This window comes from Spermophilus citellus (genome assembly GCF_964194105.1).
Source record: "Spermophilus citellus genome assembly, chromosome: 1".
Taxonomy (NCBI): domain Eukaryota; kingdom Metazoa; phylum Chordata; class Mammalia; order Rodentia; family Sciuridae; genus Spermophilus; species Spermophilus citellus.
The window spans coordinates 75924233-75942422 of NC_138182.1; the positions used below are offsets into that span (position 1 = coordinate 75924233).

An 18190-nucleotide genomic window follows, 5' to 3' on the forward strand; every position below is an offset into this window, starting at 1 on the left:
ATTCTGAAGAGTGAAAAGCCCCTCTAAGAATGGAGGGGACATGGGCACTATTTGAATTCCTTTTTTTTAATATTTATTTTTTAGTTGTAGTTGGATACAATACCTTTATTTTTATTTATTTATTTTTATGTGGTGCTGAGGATCAAACCCAGGGTCCTGCACATGCAAGGTGAGCGCTCTACCTCTGAGCCACAACCCCAGCCCCACTATTTGAATTCTTACAGGCTGAAAGGGGGTTAGTTTACTTGTGGGTTTAGAATGACTGAGACCCTCTACCCCAAGGGGAGCTTGTATTTTTTTCACAAGCTTTTCTCCACAGTCTTCTACTGGGTCCACTAAAAAGACTGGGACAGACCAAGAGACCAAGGAAAGACCCTCTTAGCAAAACAAGTATGAGAAGGGACTAGTTGCTGCTGGGGAAAGGCATGAAACACTGTCTACTTCCCTAGATCCTTCCCCTGTTTGAAGCAAAAGTCTGAAGCTGCGGGGGAAGGAGCAGAAGCAATATAAGAATAAGAAACCTGGGGCTGGAGATGTGGCTCAAGCGGTAGCGCGCTCGCCTGGCATGCATGCGGCCCGGGTTCGATCCTCAGCACCACATACCAACAAAGATGTTGTGTCCGCCGAGAACTAAAAAATAAATATTAAAAATTCTCTCTCTCTCTCTCTCTCTCTCTCTCCTCTCTCACTCTCTCTTAAAAAAAAAGAAAAATAAAAGAATTAAGTGTTTTAAAAAAAAAAAGAATAAGAAACCTTCCTTTTTACTCCCAGCAACCAGGTGAATCTCTGTTGCTTTAAAGAAACAGAAGCAAAAGCTATCTCCCATGGAGGAGGGGATGAAACCTTCCTAGGCCCAGGACCCCACACTAAAACAAAGCAGGGGTTTGCTACAACTAGAGGAAAGGCAGGAAACTATTCCTCAAACAGCTCTCAATAGACACAAAGCAGAATTTGTGGCTTCCAAGGTGGAAGAATGGGCAGAGTATGGCACTGCATAGCACTAACCTGGGAAAGAACAAAATTCAAGTTCCAAAGTACAGTTTCAACTGAATACATATTTCTTTTGCACCATTGTGTGTATTTGTGTGTGTGTGTGTGTGTGTGTGTGTGTGTGTGTGTGTAAAATCTATGGGACCATTATATAGTAATACATAATATAGTAATTATATATAACTGTAATATATATTACTATATTAAACATATATAATGTGCATGTGCATATATGCTATATGTTTTATATATAAATTCTCAACCATCAGATTAACATATACAAAATGAATTTATATAATATAAACATTATTAATATATAATAAATATATAATACTTAAATAAATAAACTTTATTATTAATATCATATAGTACGAGATCATTATAGATATCAAAATACAATTTGGAAGATCAGAAGGATGAAATCCAGAAGGTTCAGGTTAACAACATTTCTGACCAAACTCTACCTATAGGTAATATGTTTTGTCTTCTTCTTCCTTTCTTTTTTAAATATATTTTTATCTTTATTTTATTTATTTATTTTTATGTGGTGCTGAGGATTGAACCTCACATTCCCCAGCAAATTTCTTAGCATCAAGGAGGAAATATGTTGACCATACATTTATGATTGAGAACCTACACTATTACTGAGAGTCTCTTAAATTATAGGCCAGCATTATTAGTTGTTTAGTAATTATTTCTTTATTGCTTATTCATGTCCTGCAAATGGATATCTTACATATCAAAAGTAATTTACTCTTAAAACCCAAATGAATCTTTAATATGCCATTCCCCTTACCAAACATTGAAGTTTTATAATTAAAAAAAATATATATATATATATATATATATTTTAGTTGTAGATGAACACACAGTATCTATTTTTATCTGGTGCTGAGGATAGAACCCAGTGCCTCATACATGTGCCTCACATACGTGCTTTACCACTGAGCTAAAGACCCAACCCAAAATTTTTACAATCTTAAGGCAACATATCATGCTCAGCAGTGGTATCTGAAGCTTATGGCCTTATCTGCACAAATTGCTAAAACACGAACCCTGAAGATGCAGGTTAGACACTGACTACCGGCGTCTAGCACCTGCTAAAGGCACATTTAAAACATCTTATATTTAAGGTATAATAGTTGTTCCTTCTTCCAGACTTTCCACATTATATACCTGTTTAAAGCTAATGATCAGAAAGCAAAGAAGCTGAACCTTCTCAGGACCTTCTCAGGCAGAAATGCCTCCCTGGGTTATGATTTGGTGAAAACTGGACAAATTATGAGGTGAACTTAGTTCTAGGGAAAATGTAAATATATTACACTCCTATATCAGAAGGTGAATATGAAGTAACCCAAATGTTTTCTTTTTGCTATGGATTCTGGGTACACTCAGTTCCCAATACCTTTTCTTGTTTGTCGAATAATATCATCATTTCCTTCTTTATTTAAATAAGTCAAATGGGTCTGACAGACTTGGCCACTTTTACTTATAAAAGGATCTTACAAACCTAGAATAATGCAAATTATCTGTGTGTGTGTGTGTGTGTGTGTGTGTGTGTGTGTGTACGCGCGCATGTGGTACTGGGGATTCCACCCAAGGCCTTGGGCATGTTATGCAAGTACTCTACTACTGAGCTACACCTTCCAGATCTTTTAAAAATTTTATTTTGAGACAGGGACTCACTAAGTTTCCTAGGCCCATCCTTCAACCTGTGATCCTCCTGCCTCAGCCTCCAGAGTAGCTGGGATTACAGGCATACATCACTACTCCCAACAACTGTCTTGGCTTCTACTATGAATTTCATATTTCAAATCCTTTCCCATAAAAATGCTGACTATCAAGCCATACCGGAGCATCCTGATCCATCAGGTAAGCACCATGGCCTTGGCTGACAGCTTCCCGGTATTCTCGCTGGGCTTCTTCCTTCTCTTTAATCTGGAAAAGATAATTTTTAAATCACCCATTATAGGAAGAGTGACTTTAGACTTTAATAAGGAAAATTATTATTAATGTATTAAAATCTGAACAAAGACAAAAAATAAGAGTCTAAGATGAATGAAAACTTACATAAAGCGATCATTAAAATGTACTTGCCAGATAAAAATTTAAACTGGAAAAGGCCACCAAAGAGAATTCTTTTGAAGTTGGGACCAAAATGTTTCAGAGTCAATGGTTGAAAATAAAAGTTTGTTTAGAACTTTATACTGAACAAAAGAAAAAGTTTGTTTGTTTATTGTTTCTGGTACCAGAGACTGAATCCAGTGCTTAACCAGTGGGTGCTTAACCTCTGAGCCACATCTCCAGCCCTTTTTATTAATTTTTTTAAATTTTGAGACAGAGGGCTGTGGTTGTAGCTCAGTGGTAGAGCGCTTGCCTACTACATGCGAGGCCCTGGGTTTGATCCTCAGCACCACATAAAAGTAAAACAAAGATATGTGTCTACCTATAACTGAAAAATAGATATTAAAAAAAGGATTGGTTCCTGGAATATAAGAATGGTTCAACATATGAAAACTCAAAATCAATGCAGTATTCCATGTTAATAGAATGAAGAAAATTGAAGAAAACCTCACATGATCTTCTCAATTAATGCAGAAAAAGCATATGACAAAATATAACACTTTTTTTTTTTTTTTTTGAGACATGGTCTCACTAAGTTACATAGGGCCTGGCTAAGTTGCTGAGGCTAGCTTTGAACTTTCAATGTGGTATGTGCCACTGTGCCTGGGAAAGTTTACATTAAACTTAACAATTGTGGGTTATAATTACAACTTTGGGCTTGTCCTTAGAATAGATATAGAATGAATCAGCTCTTATTTCCCCCTCTTTTTAATTTTTTTTTAAGTGCTAGGGATTGAATCCAGGGCTTCGCATATGATAGGTGAGCACTCTTCCACTGAACTACATCTCCAGTAACTATTAACTATAATTTCTTTTCTTTCTTTTTTGGTCCTGGGGACTGAAGCAAAACAATCTGTAACACTGAGTCACATCCTCTGTCTTTTATATTTTTTATTTTGAGACAGGTTTGCACTAAGTTGACAAGGTTGGCCTCAAACTTGGAATCCTCCTTCCTTAGTTTCTAAAGTTACTGGGATTACATGCATATGCTACCACACCTGGCTACAACCCCAACTGTTTCTGTGAGTATAATTTTTCTTGAAAGTTACAACAGCCTTCACTTTAGCTTGACTTTCCTAGCAGGGCACAGAGGACTAGTTTTTGTGAAAACATATGAGGGCTTTGTCATTTTCAGATATGACTTGAAAAATTGCATGAGCAAAGAATTTGCAAGACTATGGTTATTAAGTCTGGACAGGTAGAAGTCAGTTCATCAGGGAGGGATATTCAAATGGAGGCTAATCGTATGAGTGAGTTAGTTTTTCAAAGAATATTTCTGGTTTTTGAAAAGGCTCAACCTTACAGCCACAGGGATCCAGTGCAGATCTGGGTGACTGACTTTGAAATCAAAGAGTAGTCCCAATGCATTTTCTTCTCTTACCTCGCCCACTATGTGCTTCCCATTGATAAATGCCTCAAAGCCACATACAGCTGCCTTATCATCCAGAGGAAAGACATATTTTGCTTCAATGGGCACATGACTTTGATTTGTGTATGTCTGAAAAACAATGACCTGAAGAAAAAGAAAAATCAGTATATTTGATTAAACTACATGGAACAATATTTGCAGGAACAACAAATAATGAAAATAATTATGCATATTCATTTTAGATTTTTTGAATTTTGATCTTGTCCTTCAAATCACAACCCTGGTTTCCAGAGTTAGTGAGTTCTACCATTACCATGCCTCATGATAAAAATGCACATATTTAATTAGTTCTTATATACCTGACTGGAGTAGAAATCATCTGAAGTCATAGAAATACTGACTTAGCAGAGGCAATATACTTCTTATTAAGATGGCTGGGGAAAAAGTCCCTTTCATGTTGTAGATTATGATGCCTTCTAAGTGTCACATGGGCTAGAAACTTATAGAATACACATGTTCCTGGTCTTAAGATGGGACCATGAGGGCTAGGGTTGTGGCTCAGTGGCAGGGCACTTGCCTCATACTTGTGAGGCACTGGATTTGATCCTCTGCATCACATAAAAATAAGCAAAGATATTGTGTCCATTTATAACTAAAAAAAAAAAATTAAAAAAAAATGGGACCAAAAGACCCAAGGTAAACTGAAAATATCTTTTTTTAATATATATATTTTTTAGTTGTAGATGAACACAATATCTTTATTTTTATTCATTTATTTTTTAATGTGGTGCTGAAGATTGAATCCAGCGCCTCAAGTGTGCAAGGCAAGCGCTCTACCACTGAGCTACAACCTCAGCCCTAAAAATATCTTTTTTAAAAAATTTTTTAGATGGTGACAATACTTTATTTGATTTATTTATATGTGGTGCTGAGGATCAAACCTTAAACATGCCTGGCAAGCACTCTGTTGAGAGCCACAGCCAAAGGGGCCCCAGCAAACTTCCAGCTGCCAGCTGATGATTGGCTCACAGTGGCCCCAGCAACATCTAGCTGATTGGCTCCTCTGCGGTGATGTTCATTGGGCTGTTTCCCCGCCCTTCAGACTGCAAAGCTGATGATTGGCTCACAGCGGCCCCAGCAACATCTAGCTGATTGGCTCCTCTGCAGTGATGTTCATTGGGCTGTTTTCCTGCCCTTTCAGACCACGGAGCTGCTCATTGGGGGACTTCCTTGGCTCCGCCCACGCGACCCAGCCAATCGGCCTCAAGAGCAGGAGGATTGTGGGAGGTAGTGAGGCTTGTGTGGGGGTGAGAGGCTTGGGAAGCTGGTGGTGGCAGTTGGGCTCTGAGGGTTTTTTCCTGAGGAGCTGTTTTGTTTGGCGTTTGTAGTTCTAAAAATAAAGTTCGTTTCTTTTGACAAGTGGCTCCTGAATTGTGCCCAGCCAGACTGCGGCACACTCTACCACTGATCCATAACCCCAGCCCCTGAAAATATCTTAAATTGAAAATATATTCAGTGTTAGAAATGATATGTAATTGGCCCTCTGTATCATGGTTTCTATATCCATGATTTAACCAAATGTGGATCAAAAATATTTGGAAAAAAATTATCTATAGACATTATGGACTATTTTTTTCCCTGTCATTATTCCCTAAACAAGCAATATAACAGGCATATTTTGTTTAGTTCATACAATTGCAGTCAAATACTCATTTATGATTTGTATCCATTTAGCTATCACAAAACCACAGATAACATACCTGGGCTACAAAGTCCATTATTCTCCCTTTGATGTGAACATCCTCAAGAGGAATCAAATTCCCAGAGATATCCTGAAGGCCGGCCTTGACATTGCTGGAAGGTTTGGTGTCTGGTAACTGGTAATCTACATATTAAAAATGTAAATGTTGGCCTTTTTTTTTTCAGTACTGGGGATCTACATTTGAACCTCATCATCAGTCCTTTTTCTATTTTATTTTGATACAGGGTCTTGCTAAATTGCTGAGGCTGGCTTTTGCTGGGATTAAAGGTATGTGCCACCACAGCTGGCCAATGCTAGCTCTTAAGACCATCCTTGCACAATTTATTTAAAACAAATTTTTTTTAGTTGTTGATGGACCTTTATTTTATTATTTAATTTATTTATATGCGATGCTGAGAATCGAACCCAGTGCCTCACACATGTTAGGCAAATGCTCTACCACTGAGCCACAACCCCAGCCCACACTGTTTATTTTTGTTATCCTGATCTTTATTCTTTACTCCATCCATTCAGACATTATAGTTTAGAAAAAATGGACAAATAGCATTTTATGATTTTCAACAGCCAATTCTAAAAGTAAGCAAGCCCAAGTAAGAAAAATGGGGGGAACATTCTCAAAGATACTTCTGACTTTTTATTTTATTTTTAAAATTTTTTTATTTATTTTGTACTGTTGCAGAATCAAACCCAGGGCCTCACATGTGAAAGGGAAGTGTTGTTAATACCCACCCCACCCCCACTTTCCCTTTCTAAACTAGAGTGTTTGGGCATCATACTGAAAATCTAGAATTATGCTATTATTTGAAAGATTTATATATCAGCATACATGTACCCAGAGGTCTTTAAACATCTCAATAAACACAGCTGAAACACGAATCTTGATATCTGCATTCCCTGGTTGTCATGGTGAATTGGTCAGGCAATATTATTAACTGTTCCATAAAAGCATTTTTTGAGCAATATGAAACTATCTAGATTTTTCAACCCAAGGAAGGCTAAATCAAGCTCCTACTACAGCATATTGAAAAAAGCTCACATCCTGCCAGGCTCAGTGGTATATGCCTATAACTCCAGAGACTAGGAAGGCTGAGTTAGGAAGATCCCCAAGTTCGGGGCCAACCTTGGCAACTTAGTGAGACCCTGTCTCAAAATAAAAAATAAAAAGGACTAGGTATGTAGTTCAGAGATAGAACATCACTGGGTTCAATCACTAGTGCCTCAAAAATCAATCAATCAATCAATCAATCAATCTGGGTGTGGTGGTGCAAGCCTGTATCCCAACAACTCGGGGGGTTGGGACAAGAGGATATAAAGTCAAGTATGTAGGTAGCTTTGGCAACTTAGTGAGGTTCTAAGCAACTTAGTGAGACCCGGTCTCAAAATAAAAAATAAAAAGGTCTGGGGATGTGGTTCAGTGGTTAAGCACCGTTGGGTTTAATCCCTATTATAATAATAATAATGATAATGATAATTATAATGTTTTAGTTCTATAAATATTATCACATAAAACAGCATTCAAGAAAATTGGGGATGTGGCTCAAGCAGTAGCGCGCTCGCCTGGCATGCATGCGGCCCGGGTTCGATCCTCAGCACCACATACAAACAAAGATGTTGTGTCCCCGATAACTAAAAAATAAATATTAAAATTCTCTCTCTCTCTCTCTCTCTCTCTCTCTCTCTCTCTCTCACTCACTCTCTCTTTAAAAAAAAAAAAGTGGCCATCTTCCCTTCCCTTCCTCCCTCACAGCCAATCAGGGAGGTACTCTGCACTTGTATCCTGTTTTCTCCCCTGAATAAACACTTAAAAAAAAAGAAAGAAAGAAAAAGAAAATTGTCTTACCTTCAACCTTTGAAAAATTTAAAAATTTGGGTCTGTATTCCTCTAATTCAGTATTTTGACAAGGATGAAAGTCCTTTATTTGATCTCCAGGCATGCAAAATTTAACAATATATTTCATTTTAACCTGATTGGTTTTATATATAACAAATTCATCATCCTAGAGTAAAAAGAAATTAATGGGTGATAAAAACAAAAGCAATTGATACACAGATGTTCTCATAAAAGTAGAATTTCACATTTGCTAATTAGAAAATATGGAATCTAGGTAGTAAACAATAATTATTTAAATGAAAGCATATTTAATAAAAATAGGAGTAAAGGTAATAAGGCTATATATTGGCACTCAAGCTTTTCTTTGATTGTTTTGAGGCTTTGTGTTTATTTTTTGCTGGGCTGGGGATTGAACCCAGGGCCTCACACATTAGACCAGTACTATACAAGTGAGCTATACCTCCAACCCTGCCTGTTTCTTGAATAAAAATACCTTAAAATCTGTGGGGATAGAGGCTGTGTCTGAAACTCCATGCACGCTGTCATAGCCAGGTGGTGCTTCTGTTAAGGAAAAGTCCTTCTTGAATAAGTCCATACATTTTCCAAGGGCTACATCACAGATGACCAGGAGTCTGGAGCCATCTACCTCTCCTGGGTGTGAGTATTTTATGCTTGTGCTGCATGTAAAAGGAAATAAGCACATATTTATACTTTAGAGCTAAATATCAACAACACTTTGCATAAACAGAAAGTAGAGGCTGGGCATCCCTAATCCAAAAACATGAATCTAAAATCTGAAATGCTCTAAAAATCAAAGCTTTCTGAGAATTTAACATGATGCCACAAATAGAAAATTCTATACCTTATGTCATGTGATGAGTCAAAATGTTAGAGCACTAAAAATACATAGAATTACCTTTGGGCTATGTGTACAAGATACACATATGTATTCCATGTTTAGACTTGGGTACCATTTCTAAGACATCTCATTATAAATGTGCACATATCCCCAAATCAGAAAAAAAAAATTCAAAACACTTCTGGGGCTGGAGTTGTAGCTCAGTGGTGGAGCACTTGCCCACTTGGATTCGAGCCTGAGCACCACATAAAAATAAATAAATAAAATAAAGGTCCATAAAAAACTAAAAAAAAATTAAGAAAAAAGCACTTCTGGTCCAAGCATCTCCAATAAGCAATATTCAACCTGTGTTGTTGAAAAAACTTTCCTGATAGACTACTCCAAATTTTATTGCTATCTCTTCAAAGATTCAAGTTAGAACTTTATTGTGCACTTATTTATTTAAAAGTGTAATGTAACAAATATGTATATTATCCTTAGTTGTGCCATGTAGTGCTCAAAGTACTTTGATCCAAGTGAGAGAACGAATTTTATTGTTCCTCCAAATCTTTGTTAGCCACAAAATATACACATTCTACTATAATAAATGCCAGACTGGTGAATAAGAAGAAAAAACTTCACTTTATTAATTAGGAAAGATTAGACTGAATTATCCACACTAAAACTCAGAAAGAACATTAAATACTAAGTGAATAAGAACTGGTCAAAGGGAAAGACAGACATTGTATCCTTCCAATGCCTTCTTGTATTCTCAGAATGCCTCTGAATAAATGAGACATAAAAATTTCAAAAGACACCCAAAAGAGAGATTGATTCTGTTTCCTTTTCTTTGGGAATTAATAAAATAAGGCTTACTATTAAAAATACAGACTAGGATGTATTTGGGGGCAATAAAACTTCAGGACACACCATTTTGGGGGGATACTAGGGATTGAATCCAGGTGCTCTGCCACTGAACTACACTCCCAGCCTTGTTATTTTTTACTTTGAGGCAAGGTCTTGTTAAATTGCTGAGGCTAGCCTCAAACCTTCGATTCTTCTTCCTCAACTTCCCAAGCTGCTGGGATTACAGGTGATTTTATGTATTTTTAGTGCTCTAACATTTTGACTCATCGCATGACATAAGGTATAGAATTTTTTATTTGTGGCATCATGTTGATTCTCAAAAAACTTCGCTTTTTGGAGCATTTCATATTTTAGATTCAGCAATGTTGAACCATTCCAACAGAACAGGACACAACTTTTTTTAAAAAAAAAGAGCAAGACTGTCAGTATTGCTAGAGGACTCTTCTTTGTTCTACTTCCTAAGACTTGTACTAAAAAACAAACAAACAAACAAACAAACAAACCAGTTTTCCCCACTCTTCCTATGAACTTCTCCACTTCTGTGGGCACTTTCCCTTGTAATTTACGAACATTCCCATCAAACCTGACCTTTGCTTTGCTCTCTCACTCTCTATCTCCTTCCTTCTCACCACCTTCTTGACAGATGAGTCCAATGGCCATCTGTTTTCACCTATCAACTGATCATTCCTCTACCCACTGCAATTTGTTCTATTCAAAATAATTCTTTTTAAATAGGAGAAAGAACACATATACACACAAATCATTACATGTCTAAGGCAGGGGGATAATAGTATTATACTTCTTTATTTAGACTTCCTCACTGAAGCCATTCTACTGAAAGTCACTGAGGACTTCAATTTTGTTAAATCAATGAAATGCTCAGAAAAACATGGTAACATCTAAAAAAATATTACTTTGTAATACTGTATATATGCAAATTTATAATATAAATGTTTAAAGAATAATACTGAGAAGCTCCATATAGTGATTGCTCAGCTTAAGAATGAGAGGAGGTCAGGAGCTGCAGATGTAAAGATTGCCTGCTCTGGGGAAAGAGACTAGAAAGGAAGTGTCTGTCAGATCAGGCGAGGCAGGCAGCGACCAAAGGAGGCAGATTTAAAAACGCCGCCGAAGGAGGCTTTATTGAGATATCACTCCCTGGCAGAACTCGATCAGACCCACAGAATGGACAGGAGAAGGGTCTGAGGAGAAACCGAGTGGAAGCTCGACCGGACTGGACTTTTATGGGGCTCACGGCAGGAAGGAAAGGGCTTGGGACAGGAAAAGGTGTTTTTAGGGTCCTTTGTCCCGTTGGAGTTGGTCAGGGGAGTTGGCTGAACTCCAGAATTGGCCAGGGGGTCATGCTGATTGACAGGCGTTAGTCAGGAGATCTGGCTGATTGACAGGCATTTCCGCTGGCACCTGATTGATGTTCCTTTCCTGCACGTGCTGCTTTGTTCTAAGTCACCACTAAGTCACCACCAAGTCACCACCAAGTCACCACCATCGACCTAACAGTGTCCTGCCTGCATCCTATTTTAGCTGCATGTCCTGTGGCAAGATCTCCTATGTGTCCTCATCTGTTACAGGATAATAAGAAGAGTTACTCCCAGGCACTATTGTGAGGATTCAGTGAGAAAATATATGCAAAAGCTCTTTGGAGAGTAAAAATCACTAAGATTATTTCAGATATAATTTCCTCAAACATTTATCATAAAAACCCTGCTTCTACATTACACTGAAAAAACTGTTTTCAATACTTGGTTTTGTGGGTGAAAAGATTCCTGGGGAATGAGAGTGAGTTACACGATTCAGGATAGAGCATACTAACCTGAGAGAATCACTGAAATAAATCCCACTGCCAAGATTTCCAATGTCTGTTCTTTGCACACCATGATCTTCAACTACTTTGGGTAAAAGTAACCCTCTGAAAAGGAAAGCTCATTATAATGACTTACTAGAAAAAATTTTTTATTATACCTTCATCAATTCAGCAGAGATAGGTACTAATTAAAAAACATGACATGCATTTTTTAAAAATGGAAAAGTATAGTTTGCCCTTCATATCGACAGATCAACCAGCCACTGATTGAAAATATTTTGAAAAAAAATATAATTTAATCTGACTGAACATGAGCAGGCTTTTCTTCTTGTCATTATTCCTTAAACAATATAGTACAATGACCATTTATTTATTTATTTATTTGGTACTGGGGATTGAACTTGGGGGAACTCGACCATTAAGCCATATTCCCAGACCTATTTTGTATTTTATTTAGAGACAGGGTCTCACTAAGTTGCTTAGTGCCTCACTTTTGCTGAGGCTAGCTTTGAACTCATGATTCTCCTGCCTTAGCCTCCTGAGTTGCTGGGATTATAGACATGTACTGCTGTGCCTGGCCAGTACAACAATTAATATAACATTTATAGGGCTCTGGCTGTAGCTCAGTAGTAGAGTGCTTGCCTTGCAGGTGTGAAGCACTGGGTTCAATCTTCAGCACTACATAAGTCCATCTAAAACTAAAAAATATTTTTAAAACATAACACTTATATTATGTTTGACATGTCATCTGGAAATGATTTAAAGTATATAGGAGGAGTTACATAGGTGCTACACAAATATGTCATTTTATACAGGGCCCTTTAGCATCCTAAGATTTTGGTATCTAAAAGGGTCCTAGAAGTAATTTCCTGAGGATACAAAGGGGTGACTGTAATTCCCCAGAGGAGTTCCCTATGCCATTAAACTGTCACAAGCTATGGCTGGTTTCTCATCACTATCTTGATCAGTGCTGGGCTGCTAGCTACAGCTCCTGCTTCCTCCAGGTGGGGCTCCAGTGTAAAGTGCCAACTGACCCTTTCCCTTGCTTCTGAGAATCCTCTGTAATGAAAGTTAAACCATAGTTATCTCTAGGTAAAGGAAGACTTCTGTCTTTCATTATATATACATCTATTGAACTCTATATTAGGAAATTGAATTAATTTTATAAAATGGCTTTTGGTTTTGGGTCCTGTATAGAAAGGCCATTTCTACTCAGAGATGATTTTTCCCATATTTTTAATTGGCACATTATAACTGTACATAATGGTGGAATTTGCTGTCATATATTACTAGAAGTACAAAGATTATTTTTTTTAATTCTTCCATTTTTTTATTTAGTGTTTTTTTTTTTTTTTTTTTTTTTTGCAGTTCTATGGAATCAAACCCAGGGCCTTGTATATGCTAGGCAAGCACTCTATCTCTGAGCTACATCTGTAGTCCTTAAGTTTCTTCTTAAATACTTAATTAAAAGATCTAAATGTACTCATAATTCTCCTTGCCCCTGTAACTTCAGTTTCAGCCCTAATATTAAGTGGTTATTCAAATAAAATAGAAAATTAGAGTTATGCTTTGTATCAGTAATTCACACTATCTCGGCATTCTAATTTCTAGACCTTCTTTTTTTAAGTATTGGGCTATACTGAGACTTGATACACATGGAAAAGTTAGGGGATGTAGAATTATTTTTCTTCATATGATATGATCTTGAGGGAGCAACACATACCTTTCTAACACATTTTTTAAATACATAACTTAAATTACATACTTAATTATTAAGTGTTTAATTTTCTCTAGAATATAGTAAGTTTGCTGTTTTTAACTTTATTTATTTATTTACTCTGCCAACTCTAAATATCTACAAGATATCTACTGAACTTTTACTGTAAGAATTAAAAGAAAAACCTTGAGATTACAAAATTGTATTTTAAAAAAAAGCAAAACAAAACAAAAAAAATCATTATTAACTGAAGAAATCCTGAAACAACTCAAATATCCATTGTCAAGAAACTGATTCCATGAATTTTATTTATTTATTTATTTACTTATTTGGGTACCAGGGATTGAACTCAGGGGCACTTGACCACTGAGCCACATCCCTAGTCCTATTTTGTATTTTATTAGAGACAGGGTCTCAGAGTTGCTTAGCACCTCACTAACTTGCTGAGACTGGCTTTGAACTTGTGATCTTCCTGCCTCTGCCTCCGAGCCACTAGGATTACAGGAGTGTACCACTGCATCTGGCCGTGCTTTTAACTTTAAAGATCCACATAGTTTATTTATTTTGTTGGTGCTGGGAATCAAAGACCCATATAGCTAGAAAAAAAGTAGGAAAGGAAGTAAAACACTTCACATTTGTCAGTCTGAAATTTTTGAAAAATAAAGATGGTGTACCCTTACCTGGACAAGATTCCTACAATGTTTTGTACAGGAGATCCATGCAACAAGGACCTCACGTTGCCAAGTTTGCTCAAAAATTCTGTAGCTTCATTCACTCTGCCAACTCTAAATATCTGCAAGATATCTACTGAACTTTTACTGTAAGAATTAAAAGAAAAACCTTGAGATTACACAATTGTAAAAAAAAAAAAAAGCAAAACACACACAAAAAATCATTATTAACTGAAGAAATCCTGAAACAACTCAAATATCCATTGTCAGGGAACTGATTTAATGAATCACAACACAACATATTTTGGAAATACTATGCAGCCATTATAAAATCACATTCTTAGAAAATAGATAACAATATCTTACAAAGTTTACAGTAAAATACATATTTTTCTCCCAAAATAAAAGGGTTTATTGAGCCATGTCAGATTCTAGCCAGAAAAAGAAATGACTGGGTCCTGGGAAAGTTCCCCAAATTACCAGCAACAAGGACGTGTAGCAGCTAGAAAAATGTCCCTATAATAAAGTAGATCACAAAACTTTATGACAGTATGATCCCAAATTTTGTCAATTATACAATATACAGTATATATAGTTTCATTCATGTACATATACATAGGTGTATATGTACATGAATACATGAATGAATGAACCCATGTAATCTGTTTTCTATGAAAACATTCACTCATTTAATAAACATAATCTGTGATGAATATTATTTCCAATGCCTAAAAGAAAGTATAATATTCTTCTAGGTATTGAAAATAAGATAATATGGTCTCTGGCTTCATAGAGTTTACATTTTAGTTAGAGAGACAAAGATTAAGTGTTACCAAATACCTTATTTAACAAGTGACTAAAGAAAGCAACCAGATTTAGAGAAAAAAATAATTAGAAAAGTTACCCATTGGAGATGACATTTATTGGAATATGGCATAATACAATGTGTATTTTAAGATCTAACTGGGTTGTTATAGGAAAATGGGTAGATGGGTTAAGAGTGGAAAAGAATAGAAGACATGTGTGGTGCTGCACACCTGTAATATTAGAGATGTGGGAGGCTGTGGCAGGAGGATTGCAAGTTCAAAGTCAGCCTCAGCAACTTAGTGAGGCCCTAAGCAGCAAGACTCTGTCTCAAAATAAAAAATAAAATAAAATAAAATATAGGGCTGGGGATGTTGGCTCAGTGATTAAGTGCCCCTGGGTTCAATCTGCCAACTCTAAATATCTGCAAGATATCTACTGGTACAAAAAAAAAGTGGAAAATAACATCTGGAAGGGTGTGGCAACAGAGTGGATAGTATAATGTGATCTAGACCAAAGATGGTACAGAGTAAATGAAAACAAGCTAATGGATAAAAGATACTTTGGAGACAGAATGGAGAGAATGTGGTGATATGGAGATGAGGGACAAGGTGAGTCTGCAATGGATCCTGGTGTGTGTTATGGTTTGGATATGAGGTGTCCCCCAAACATCTTGAGTCAATATAGGAATGTTGAGAGGTATAATGATTAGATAATAAGAGTTGTAAACTAATCAGTGAATTAATTCATTTAATGGATTAATAATTTGATGGACTAACTGGGTGATAAAGTAGGCAGACAGGGCATGACAGAGGAAGAATGTCACTGGGGGCATGCCTTTGAAGTTTATATTTCCTTGGTGCCTTGCATGTTCTCTGTTTCTGCTTCCTTGTCATCATTTTCTGAGCTGCTTTCTTCTGCTATGCTTTTCCGTCATAATGCTCTGCCTTATCTTGGACCCAAAGCAATGGAGTTGGCAACCATGGACTGAAACCTCTGAAACTGTGAGCTCAAAATAAACTGTGATGAAAAGCTGACTAACACAGTAGGCAACTAAGATGGGGAGGCACAGAAAGAGACTGGGGGTACTGATGGGGAATTGTGGTGTAGGCTATGGAAGGGTACAAGACTTTATTATACACTTTGTCCCAACCTCATGTTCATTGACATTGTTACCTGGACATTGGCTATGTATACCACAGAACTCAGCAAATGTTATCAATCAGGACATTAATATCAGAGAGTTGACTTACCAGCACCACTAGGTGAAAAGAAGAAAAAATAATTCAATCTACAAAATGTTCTATACCAAAATGTTGATAGTTATATTATCCCTGAATTATCTCTGGGCGATGAGGTTTTTGGTGATTTTTAACTTTCTTCATAGTTTTACGTGGTTTCTAATCTTTTAGCAAAGGAAATTACTAGAGAAAATCAATATGAAGAAGTCCACAATGGAGGAGTGGCCAGGACCGGTTCTATACGGTGGTAGAAAATTAGCTCTCAAAACAATTACAACAAAATCCCTGTGGAAGCCCAATTTGTAGCATTTGCTGATTTCCATGGTGCAAATCCTCTCACCATGGTCAATTTTAAACTACTAATGGATTAACAACAAATAACAAACAATTCAAAAATTTCAAATTTTTATTTGACAGTGGTTCTTGTAAGCTGATACATATAGCCACATCACACCACCATTGGATCCAAGGGGTGTGCATGGCTGATAGAGGGTAAAACTGGCTTATGATTATGAGTTCTGAGATATCATAAATGCTGCAAGGGGAAAGAAGGACCAGGTCAAGAAGAGTCAGTCCCTTCCTCTAGAACAATCAACTAAATGAGTTTCTGGACCATGACGCTGGGCCCATATTCTCAACCAATGGAATTCTCAGAGGTTGCAACATTCACTGAAGGCTTATCTGAGCAGCTGACCCATTATGTTTATTGTTATTATAGAATGCACATCAGCTTGAGACTATGGGCATGCACAGTCAGGAGGATGTAAATGGAAGTAATATTTAGGAATTCTATGATTCTTGATGTTTACCAGGTTTTCAACTGTAATGGCCATGTTAGAAGCTGGCACAGCCATATTCCTATATGTTTAAATCTCAATTTAAATGGATTTCTTCTGTTAATCATTTTCAAAGAACAGACTTAAACACCTTTAGATGTGTGTTTATTTTATTTTTTGTGGTGCTGGGGACTGAACTCAGGGCTTCACACATGCTAAGCAGGTGCTTAATCACTGAGCTATATCCCTAGCCCCTAAAATTTTTAATTTAATTCCCAAGAAGATTAAGTAACATTGAAATCAAAGTGGAATAGTAGGAAGCATTTACAAGCATGGGATACTCTCCTAGGCCCTATTATAAATACAGAAGAAGCAGCACAATTCACAATAGCTAAACTGTGGAACCAACCTAGACACCCTTCAGTAGACGAATGGATAGGGAAACTTTGATACACATACACACACACACACACACACACACACACACACACACACAATGGAACATTACTCAGCATTAAAAGAGAATAAAATCATAGCATTTTCAGGTAAATGGATGGAGCTGGAGAATATAATGCTAAGTGAAGTAAGCCAATCCCAAAAAACCAAAGGCCGAATATTTTCTTTGATATGAGGATGCTGAATCATAATGACAATGGGGGGAAGCATGGGAGGAATGGGAGGAACTTTAGATAGGGCAAAGGGGAGGGAGGGAAAAGGAGGGACCAAGTGGGTAGGAATGATGGTGGAATGAGTTAGACATCATTACCCTAAGTACATGTATGAAGACATGAATGATGTGAAAATACTTTGTGTACAATCAGTGACTTGAAAAGTTGTGCTCTATATGTGTAATATGAAATGAATTGCATTCTGCCATCATGTATAACAAATTAGAATAAATAATTTTTTAAAAATTATGAGTATTTATTTATACATATTGTACCAATATTAATTTCCTGGTTTTGACATTGTACTATAATTATATAAGATGCAACCAATAGGGAAAACTGGGTAAGAGACTCAGAAGTCTCTATATTATTTTCACAACTTCCTGTGAATCTGTACTCATATTTAAAAAGAGAAGAAAGAAAGAAGAAAAAAGAAAGAAACCAGAAGTTTTTTTGTGAATTAAATAAATATTTATGTAAAAAACAAATAAATAAATACAGAAGAAAGTAATCTATCATCACACCATAGCTATCTTGTTACTGAGGATTAAATCCTCTAGGTAATTATCCTGATCAGCTCATTAACAGACTCTCAAAGAGTATTACATCTTAAAAAGATCCCCAAATAACAAAATACAGACTGGGTGTGTAGCTCAATGATGCAGCACTTGCCTGCCATGAGCAAGGCTCTGGATTGGATTCCCAGAACC

At 36.7% G+C, this 18190-nt stretch overlaps 1 protein-coding gene across 4 annotated transcripts in view; it reads right to left on the reverse strand.

Annotated features, from left to right (window-relative positions):
• PARP4 (poly(ADP-ribose) polymerase family member 4) overlaps positions 1-18190 on the reverse strand; it is a 94657-nt gene that overhangs the window by 54370 nt on the left and 22097 nt on the right. For all 4 annotated transcript variants that reach the window (XM_081292095.1, XM_081292093.1, XM_081292094.1 and 1 more), the window contains exons 11-17: positions 14001-14138; positions 11613-11708; positions 8570-8753; positions 8086-8242; positions 6244-6368; positions 4496-4627; positions 2842-2928 (exon numbers count right to left, since the gene is read on the reverse strand). In XM_081292095.1, coding sequence (XP_081148221.1) covers positions 2842-2928; positions 4496-4627; positions 6244-6368; positions 8086-8242; positions 8570-8753; positions 11613-11708; positions 14001-14138 — 919 coding nt within the window. The remainder of the gene's footprint in view (positions 1-2841; positions 2929-4495; positions 4628-6243; positions 6369-8085; positions 8243-8569; positions 8754-11612; positions 11709-14000; positions 14139-18190) is intronic.